General features: G+C 35.8%; 1 protein-coding gene across 1 annotated transcript in view; it reads right to left on the bottom strand.

Moving 5' to 3' along the window:
* Nucleotides 1–804: 804 nt before the first annotated feature.
* Nucleotides 805–10,975, bottom strand: part of Pomp (proteasome maturation protein) — a 25,056-nt gene continuing 14,885 nt past the window's right edge. The window contains exons 4-6 of the mRNA XM_023715068.1: nucleotides 8,920–9,021; nucleotides 5,121–5,214; nucleotides 805–926 (exon numbers count right to left, since the gene is read on the bottom strand). Of these exons, the coding sequence (XP_023570836.1) occupies nucleotides 859–926; nucleotides 5,121–5,214; nucleotides 8,920–9,021 (264 nt within the window). The 3' untranslated portion in view covers nucleotides 805–858. The remainder of the gene's footprint in view (nucleotides 927–5,120; nucleotides 5,215–8,919; nucleotides 9,022–10,975) is intronic.

Here is a 10,975-nt window from a genome sequence, read left to right as displayed (position 1 = left end):
AGATACATAGTATGCATGTGAATATTTGGTAATTTTTAAAAATATTTATCTTGTGACACACAAAGAATAAGGAAAACTGAGTTTAACAGTATTATCTGGGAATAAATTAAGTACATAGGAAGTCTATGAAGTACAACCATTAAATCTGTATCTGCTGATTTTTTTTCACTTTAAAGACCAAAATCAAAACTTTTCAACATCAAAGAACCAAAGTAGAGCTATAGTTGTATATAATAGCATCGTTAACAGCAACTACTACTCCAATCAGCTATACCAATACACAACAAACATTTACTATACTCAATTTAAATGCTGCCACTAAAATCAATTACACCTCAGTTTATAAACTTAATTTGTTTAATGATTTTGGGGATACCTGATTCAGTTTGTGAACAGAAGCAAAATTTACTGAACACCTTTGTTCGCAAATCAAATGGCTTACAAACAGAAACATTCAGGAACTGAGATGTTCCTTATACATGTTTATTTTGAATGATGCTACCATGAAGTGTGTAGGCTCAAATGCTGGTAATATTCATTTGAAATTAAGCTGATGCAAAACCTACATGGTAGGTTGAACTTGAACCTGTGGACAATTCTAATACTCACTAGAAACACTTTGAAAGATAGGAAAGCCCACTGTTTTACACAAATTAGAAGCTTTAAATCATCTCCCATTAGTGTTTTCAATTTCCACAAAGCCATAAACCAAAGATTCAAATAATTTCAAATCATCACTGATACTATTAGGCAAAGAATCTCAGATGCCACCACTTTTAATGTCGTATACATCAAATTATAGCAAAAGACAACTACAATACGATGCCCTCTCTTGTTCATGAACAGCACACACATATATCACAGTAAACCAAGCTTATATTCCACCATCAAGTGTGGTTCCCCCATGAGCTCGCTTTGGGATGGATCTGAAAGCAAACAAACAAATATTTTAGAAGATTTTCAAGAAAAAAAAAATTAAACAATTTCATTTACAAGGAAATCAACAACAGTCAAAACTAATCCAAAGTGACAGAAAACAGACTGGTTGCCTCAGGCTATAGTTGGGAGTCTCAATGCACAGGAGTCAACGAAAGCCTTCTCAATGATCAAGAGGACCTAGCTTCATGCATTCATTAAAATCCATTGAACTATACACCTAAAAATGGGTGCAACAGATGGCTTGTCAACCGTATCTTATAGTTATTTTAAAAGAAAAAGATTGAAAAATTCTGTTTCAGGCTGGGGAGATGGCTCAATAGAATAAGCGCTTCCCTGGCAAGCACAAGGGCCTGAGTTCAATCCCTGGTTCCACTAAATAAATAAATAAATAAATAAATAAATAAATAATTCTGTTTCAAGATTCTGAAGTTTTCCATTGGCCTCTCAGATGACTCTGGGAGCAACCTCAATCTAAATAGTAAAAATGTATTGTCTGTGTAGTTGTCCATTCTGTTGCATACACAATAACATAAAGCTGAACTCGAAAGCGAGAAACCTTAAAGATTTTCACTCCCTCATGTTTACAGATGAATCAGATAAAAGTCTTACTTTAACTGTAATAACACATCTAAGTTTTCAAAGTTACTATTACATCCCTGGTAAGTGCAAGGGCCTGAGTTAAAAAAAAAAAAAAAAAAAAATTGCTATTACATAAAGCTCCCTGACAAAGTCTTTGTCTTCTACCAAGCAGTGGTTTAGAAACAGAGTAAGAGCAAACGAATTTGTAAAAATGAATCTACAGTGGTCCCTCACTTATCATGGAGGTTACGTTTCAGACACCCTGGGGTTAAGTGAGAATCAGTAAAGTAGCGATGTTGTATTTTAGTATGTATATCTGAAGGCTTTATAAACCTTTCCCACACTCGTGTAAACCTTTCCTACACTTTTAAAAACACTTTTAATGTTCTCAACCATTTTCAAAACTCGCAAACCTACATAATTTTAACATATGTATACTGTATAATACAGTATATACTCATCCACTAATGAAATACTTACTGTAAACAGTGTATTTTATTTTGATTTTATATTCTTTTAATATGGTAGAATATTTTTAATGTATTTTTACACATTTTAAAATTTTAGGCAAAAATCAATAAAACCATAAATACTACACGTGTAAATAAGTATACAGACCTGTACACTACTGCAAAATCCCACGACATACTAAAAAATTCGTAATAATTGAGATTAATATTTTTTGAAAACCCCTGAAACAGTGGGTCTGCAAAAGTCCAACCACGAAATAGGGGGGACTACTGTACATCACAAAGTAACTACTAAGAGTAACAGTTCAGTATAGCTAGTATATATGCTTCCTCTCTAGATCTTTTAAGAGACTAGAAATTGTCATAACAGTTCAGCAGGTGATATGTTCCACATTTGTCACCTCACAAAGTAGCCTGAACAGCAACTGATAGTGCCATAATTATTAGTAATAAACTGCTGTGTATGTAACAGACATTCAGAATCTAAACTTCAGGAAAAGATGCCCATGTAGGTACAAAGGATATATAGTCATTGCTTTGTTACCAAGAAAAAAATGAGACCCATCAATACATATATATCATATACAAATACGCAGTATGATACTGTGTTAAAAAAAATCCAAACATTGAAACTTTCTTACCGATTTGATTTGAAACTGTCTCACTGCTGTTTATCAATAAAATTATGAAAAAAAAAACCCAAACACAAAGCAATGTCAAATGTTTTCTGACTATACTTTGTACAAAGATAGAAGAATGGGGTACTCATGAGAAATCCAAGTTTTACTGGTAAAATTAGATTTTTGGGCAGAGACTACTTATTTAACTATAACTTTTAAACTCTTTTAATGTTCTACTTTCTTTATAAAGAATGTGCTACCAAATGCACCAATAAAGCACAACACTTAGTCATCAGTCTGCCCCAAGTTCACTGTGACACTGAGGGTGGGCCAAGTCCCTTCATGAACGGCACTTTACTTATCTCAAAGTAACAAGACTGGTTTGAATGAAAGGTACCTTCCAGCACGAAGAAAGTCTGGTTTTGACTATCCTAGTGCCCTCTTCACCAAATGTGCTGAATTTTCTTGGCCAAGCACATCACTGAAGAGCAAGCAAACACTATCATCCTTGATGATTTATACAGTGCTCAGACACAAAGGGAAAACCACTCAAGTGTAGTGCAACAGTTCCAAAAGTCATCTACCCAAGTGCCATCTTTCCAGCTAAGATCTATCTTACTGAAATCCAGGGAATGAATAATAAAAGATATTCAGAAGGTAGTTGCTGGTTTTTTAAACGTGAAATTGTATCACATCACATTTCTGCTTAAAACCACTCAGTGGCAAGACTGGGCATGGTGGCGCATGCCTGTAATCACATTTAGTATAAAAATGTATTACCTTCACCTTTCCCCATCAGCCCGCACCCTCATCCTCATAAACTGCCCTCTATCTGGATGCAGAAACATATACAGGCTGGGGGCACAAATTAGTTTCACCTATAGGAATCAAGGCTGTTTCTAAAGCGAGCAGCCTCAGTAGACAGGAACACAGGACAGGCAAATTTACTGCCCTTCATAAAATTTAGGTCCCCTGAACATGGAACTCTTCTCCTGAAACAAAATAACACCATGTATCTACATAGCACCTGACCCTCCTCTTGTGGTGTCTTAAAAGAAAAGTGGCTCACAGAACCAAGGGAAATGGGGATACTCTGGTTACGAAGATCAGTGCGAGTTGGGAAAAAGTCTTTTAGTCTCCAGGGATCTTCTGTCTTCTACCAGCATCCATGAAGCCACATGGGCTAACTTGTTATTTGTAAGTAAATTTCCTAATCTTCACAGTTCTTTAGCCCTTAGTTCACAGACAAATAATGATGAAACAAGTATTCCTTCTACTTTCACCTAAACTAATTCACATACATTTCAGGGATCAATTCATGTATGTGTCATATTCCCAGTTACCTACCATTCCTACCTCAACATCTTTTTATTCCCCAAAATTACAATTTATTTTTTTTTTATTTAACATTTGCCTCTACCACTAGAAAGCAGATGTTTATTTTCCTTACCACTGTATATTTATAGCCTAATCCCATGCTTAACATAATATTGAATATATGCTCAAAAGCTCTCTTTACCCCAAATTTCAAAGGCAGATCTTGTAATTAAATGCAATTTGTAAAAAAAATGCATTTTTACAACTAAATAAAAGTTAAGAACATACAGGCCTAATTATTGCCTTGTTCCTTTTACATGTGCTTGGGAATCACAAGTTTTCCTGAATTTGAAAAGTTCCCTCTGGAAAGATTCCCAAGGAGGCTCCCTAGACTTCCCTTGTGTCCATATTTCCTTACCAGACACTAGCAGTCAAGCAAAATTAATAAAACTTAATCCTATTGTGCTTTTGTGTTTTTCCTGCACTGCTGGGCTTACTAAGCAGAGGCAGTATTGCCCAGGATTATATTTGTTTATCCTTCTCAGGTCCAGAAATAATAGAGAATGCTGCATGCATTGTTCTTACTTAAAAGTCACTTATCTAAAATGTGATACAACTATTGAGGGGATTTTGTTAAGAATGACAGCTCAAAAATCATGTTAAGAGGACTACTCTTTTTTTTTTTTTTTTTTGCTCCACATGCCTTCAGGGCAGGTTTGGCTGGCTGGAGCTGTGGGGATCAAACCACAGCAACCTGAACCTGACTGCTTTGTTGAAGCAGCCACTTAAAGAACTGAGCTAAGGGGCAGGCCCCCAAGAGGACTACTCTTTAAAGAACACTTTAATCTTATTGTTTCCAGTCATTTAAAATACTTGTCCCACAAATGCTGTAAAGAACAAAAGTTATTTTGTAAGCCTTTCAGGAGTGGTGACCTGATGCTCAGGATAATGGACTAAAGGACTACTTAAAACTTGAACAAAAGGTTTATAATATCAGATTTATTCATAAATAATCTTCAGTTTTAAAAACAGTTCAAACACAATTCTTACCATTAAGTTTTATTGTACTACTGTGAATAAAGATCAAATGAGTTCAATTGGCTGTATGTTCCACAAGGACAAGGACTCCGTTTTGCTTACTCACGTCACCTTGTACATCAAAGGGCTTGGTAAAAAGGTGCTGAGGGACACTTACCATTGAGAATATCTTCAAATCCAATAGTCTCATCATTACCCCTCAAAATATCCAATGAAAGGTTAGAGCTAGAAAGAAATGGAAGACGCTGAACCTGTAAGAAAAAAGGGCAAGAAAAGAAAAAATCAAAATGGAGGGGTTCAAGTAATAAGGCTTGAAATCAATGTGTGTATGTTATCAACTTGCCAAGATGAAGGTAACTGCTATATATCACAAATACTAGTTTAAACAAAAGCCAAAATAATCTAATTTCATGCTCTTCACTCTTGAAAATTTCACAAAAATGAGTACAATGGCAATTTAGGGCTTAGGGAGTGTGGGTGATATCAATTCTTATTTTAGATAGAAATGAAGTTTCAAGACATGTTCAAAATGTTCAAAATGTTGTTTTATACTGCTCGTAGTACAAACGTAAGGCATGATCTCTTCAAACAGTAGTGGTAAACAGATATGCACATCAAGGTCACTTGGGAAGCCTTTAAAAACACCAGTAATGCCATTCTAAAATTAATGTCAGACCTATTTTCTTCAAATATTAAATAAATACACCATAAACTGGGACCTAAGTATTCAGCAGAGTGGACAGGTTATGAAGACACTCATCTGGACTCAGACTTAACAATCACATGGCTTATGTACAAACCTGACCTATCCCTGCCTCATTTTGTTCATCTGTGAAATCTGGATACCACCTTTCAAAGTGTTATGATATGGTGTAAAGTATGTATATAGTATAATCATTGGCACATAGTGGGTATTCAACAAGTTTTAACGCAGCCAAACCAAAATTTCAGTCTTTCTGTGGTGATTTTTCAGTAGTTACAACTGAAGTCAATGAAGATAAGTCTGGGTATTGCCAGAGTAGCAAGAGTCATAGTAGTCAGTAAATGACAATAGGACTTTAAAAAATAATACTATTAAGAATTTAAAACAGTAAGATTCTACTTTTCCTGCTGCCAAAATGTATTCAGCCTGTAACATTATAGCCACTTTTTAAATTTTGTTCTGTACTTTTTGAGAGTGTCACTATGTGCAGGTCATACAAGCTGGCTTCAAACTTGCAGTGTCTCTCCAGCCTCAGTATCCTGAGTGCTAGGATTATAGGTGTACATGACCATGCCCACAAAGTTACAATATTTAAATCTTTAGTGTGAAAAAACTTTCTCTTGACTGTCAAACAAAAAAATAAAAAAGGAAGTAGATAGAAGAAACACAAACCGAAGCCTATAAATTAAACCAGACAGTAATAGGTAGGCAGTTGTTAAATAGCTTGACAAAAAGAATTGCAAAAATAAAGGCATGAGGAAAAAAAGGCTCAAAATGTTGGGCAACAATTTTGGATTAAGTGGTATACAAATGTAGATCTAAAATATAAACAACGTATAGTTGACTCCAAACAGACAAGATGACAAAAAGAGAAACTAACAATTATAAGATAAATATGTATCACTTAATCTTTAGAATAATCCTACAGTGCCCTTACCACTCTCCATTTCACACTAAAAACACATAAATAAAAATATCCCAGAGGTTCAGAAACATTTTTAACTACTTAAGTTTTTAGGGCCAGATGATAGAGGCAAGATTCTAACTCAAGTCATTCTCAGTTGAAGCTATGTTCTTTTTAGAGATTTACTCACAGAAAAAGTACTCCAAGTGGCTTCCAGAATGACTAGCCTGTACAATTGTAGCACTATATATTTAATGAAAAAGATGTAATCTTACATAGGTCAGAGAAACAAACCCATATAAGCATGGGCAAAACCAAAAGGTAAAACAACATAATTAACTGGAAAACTGCACGTAGTTTAGAAGTGCATGGAAAGAAGCTGATTTACAGCCACATTAAGGAGCAGGGTTTTATCTTGAGGGCAAAGCCAGGGAACAGTAAGCTCAAGGCTAGCCTGAACTGCATAGCGAAACCCTGTCTCAAAAAAAAAAAAGACAATAAGTAAATCTGTGGTTAAATAAATAAATCTGTGGTTTAAAATGGTTATTCTGGTTGGAATATGAATAGTAGGATGAAAGGCCAGCTGTGGCGAGTATTGCAGTAATCTGATTGGAGCACAGTAGGGTGAAAAAATGGTGAGAAAATCAAGCAGTGGACCAGTGAGTTTGGTGGGGTGAGGAAGGAATAAGGGATGAGATAAAAAATAAGCAAATAAGGTTAAGGCTCCAATTTCTACCTTGAGCAGGAACTTACTCAAACATGAAAAAGAATGAATGAAAAATAATGAATTCTTGTGTATTTGTACATGAGAAATTTGAAGTACTGGTCAAATTTCCAACTGCAAAAGCATGTGATGTGATTAAAGACCATGAGAATTATAAATTCAGAGTCATCAACATATAAATGATAACTGAAGTTAACAGAAGTAGGTAGGAAACAGGGTGAGGCAAGAAGCTAAATTTAGTATCAACATAACTGGTATGTCAGGGAACAGACAAAAACAAAAGGAATCTATAAAGAGACACCTGACCGCAGGGTTTCAGAGAAGGGGAATCAGGAAAGCATGGTGATCTAAAACAAAATAGGCAAAATGAAGGAGCCTGAAGTGTCAAATACCACAGAAAGTCCAGGTTAAATGAAGGCAAAGAAATGCCTACATTGATTAGGAACAGATTTATTGGTTTGATGGAAGCAAGAAAAAGTGGGCTGGATTAACAGAAGGCAGAGGAAGGAGTACAGAGAGGAAATACAGGCAACGTTTTCAAGAAGCTCAATTTGAGCCAGGTGTGGTGGCATATACTTGTAAATCTCAATGTTTGGGAGGCTGAGGCAGGAGGAGCCAATTCAGGGCCAGCCTGGGCAATTTAACAAGATCCTGTCTCAAAAAAAAAAAAAAAAAAAAAAAAAATACCAAACCAAATTAAACCAAATAACAAAATACAAAACAGAACAAAACAAACCCACCGTCACCAAACTTGCAAGACAGAAGCACCTTTACTGTGGTAGAATTTGCTAGAGATCTGGATGTGAGAATGTGAATGTGGCTGATGAGACAGAGCAAAGAGAAAAATTAAAGGTGTCAGCCATGGATAGGATTACTGATAAGCAGAATTCTTAAGATTCCAAAGCATAGGTAAAGCACATTTAGCACTTTGAAGGACATCTTCCAGAACTGATTACTTACTCCTCTGCAATAGGTACACTAAGCTATATACAAATTGCATCTCAAAACTGTTAGCTATTTGTTATGGTTTCTGTCTAGATGTCTCCCCAAGGCCTAACGTAGTCATGAGCCAGGCTTCTAGAGTTTGTGACTGATTCATGGTCCATGTTGGGATTATGGGTGTGAGTACTATACCTATGGGGCAGGTGGCCTGCATGAAATGTAAGGGACAGAAAGAGGCTTACTCCCTCTTTGCTCTTGTTGCTTTTGCTGTCTTCTATCACCATGAACTGCTGCCCTCTGCCACGTGCCACCCTGTCTGGGAGTGAGCTGATTATGGACTGAAACCTCCACAATCTGTGAGCTAAATAAACCTTTTCTTTTCTTAATTTTGGGCACTGGGCATTTTGTCTCAGCAATAACAATATTCCTACAGGGATCTCAAGTTCAACAAAACTAAAAAAAATCAAGAAAGCAGATGCAGGCCAAATCTTTAGATATAGTATAAAATTTGAAGTTTTCCATTTAATGATTTTTCTCCTCTTTGAAGAAGGAATCAAAGTCATATCCTAAAGAGTAGAAAGTAAAACTGACTAAAGATATAAAAAAAGTAAGGTTAGTAAGCTGTTAGGTAAGACTGATACTTATTCATGTGGGACACATCAGCAATATATGCCTAAACTCACCTGCTGTACTGCTTTGAATTCCATTTGTAATTTAAGAGGAGCAAACAGACCTTGGATGTTTCTCAGTGTGGAAAAATTCATTTTATCTTGGTTGAGCTGGAACTACAAAAGAATGAATTGATACATACATAACCCAGTATTTAGAAGAATGTAATATCATCCATAACTGAAATAAAAACAAAGCATTTTGATTAGTTTCTGAAGATAAATTTTAGAACATTTATGTCTATATTTTATCCAGCTTGCAGACATAGCTCACCAGTGTAAATTACCTAAAACTTGAATATAAAACTAGTAAACTAAGAAATGCTTTTCACAATACAGAGATACTTAATAAGGCATAAGCATATTCCATGCTTTTGATTAGAAGTACTAGAAAACTAGTTAGAGCAAAGAAAAGGTGCAGATACTCTGAGATCAGGAAACCTCACATGCACAAAAATTGTGAACTTTTGAGTATGAAAATATTTCAAAAGATTTCGTTAAGAAATACAATAATAAAATCATCATAATGTTAATTAAACTTCAATATTTAAGCCGACTCATGTTAATTCAGGGAGAGAAAAATCTTCCTGGAAAAGTCTATTCATTTTGTATTTGGTTAGGCAAGCACAGGGACTGGGGTTTGATCACTGGCACCATGTACCATCCCGGCTCCAACCACCAGTGCACTGAGCCCACCACCAAGACTGGGCATGGTGGTGCATGACTGTAATCCCAGTACTGGGAAGGCTGAAAACCAGAGGATTATTATGAGTCCAGCTGCATAGTGAGAACCTGCACCAAATACATTTTTTAAAAAAATCTTACTTGGTACTAATGAGTAATATTTTCAGAATCACAATTTTATTAAAACAAAAGTTTTCTCAAAATAACTCTTAGGGATGACAATATGATACAAACAGAATTACATGAAGATTTGAGTCAAGGTAACCATAAAGAAGAAAATGACTTCTTGCAATTATTTTTTTGTATACCATAGTGCACTATATTCTGTTAATAAGATTCTTCTCTAACAGTCATCCAAAAAATTATTTTCACTGAAAACCTACTGAAAGATTAGGGACTACCTGGGACCTAACTGGGTCACATGCATATGTTTTATGATTATTCTCAATCTCTATAAAACATAGCCTTAAGTATTTATGACACACCTAAGATGAAGGTAGAGGTCAAGATTCCTACCAAAATATCCTGTATGAATTGCTAACTGTCTAGTCGTTGCTGTCTGGTACAGATATCAGCTAAAAACATTTCTTTCTATTTTACAATCCACCATCTTATCCTCAAGCATATACCTTGTTAGATAATCTGATTCCTTCAATGACCCATCTGGAAAATGAATAAGAGTAAATGAAGATTAAGTTGTTATGGCTTAGTGGGTTGCTGGTGGTCACTGCTTACTTTACTAAATGCTCAGTTATCTATTTAATAGTTCAATTAAGGCACGTGCAAACATTATATTGTCTCACTAGTGTGAGAACCTGGAGAGAAAATAAAATCTGAAAGCCACAATAGATACTGTGAAAAGGAAAGAACCTGTTCAATGAGAAGGAAAAGCTGATGAGGAAAAGGACAAAAGAAAGAAGGGGAAAAGATACGTTTAGGTCTATATGCAGGATAGTTTGGATAACTGTACAGATGATGTCTGCTGGTCTATTGAAAGGAACAGTTAATTTATCTACAATCTAAAGATAATTTTTATGTTTCCCATTATTTCTCAAAGGTAATGAGCTTTTAAGCTATTCTGAGTCATTGACTTTTTTGTTTTTTCTCTGTATTTTAGGGAAGAGTCTGTAGGGTGTTCAGGGTCTCACTACTAGATTGGACTCATAGTGATTCTCCTGTTTACAGCCTCCCCAAGAGCTGGGATTACAGGTGCACGCCACCACGACCAGTCTCAATTGCTGTCTCATCTCATCCTGGGGGGCAGGGCTGGGGGTGGCAGCAGGCCTGGGGACTGAACCCCCATTCCCTTCGCCTGCTTGCAGGTGCTTTAATCTGCTGAGCTATTTGGCCAGCCTTGAGTCATTAACTTCTGAGTATAAACTTGAAG

This window comes from Octodon degus, unplaced genomic scaffold (genome assembly GCF_000260255.1).
Source record: "Octodon degus isolate 3935 unplaced genomic scaffold, OctDeg1.0 scaffold00038, whole genome shotgun sequence".
In the NCBI taxonomy this organism is placed as follows: Eukaryota; Metazoa; Chordata; class Mammalia; order Rodentia; family Octodontidae; genus Octodon; species Octodon degus.
The sequence above is the reverse complement of the archived record's forward strand: the minus strand, read 5'-3'. Positions and strand labels throughout refer to the sequence as shown.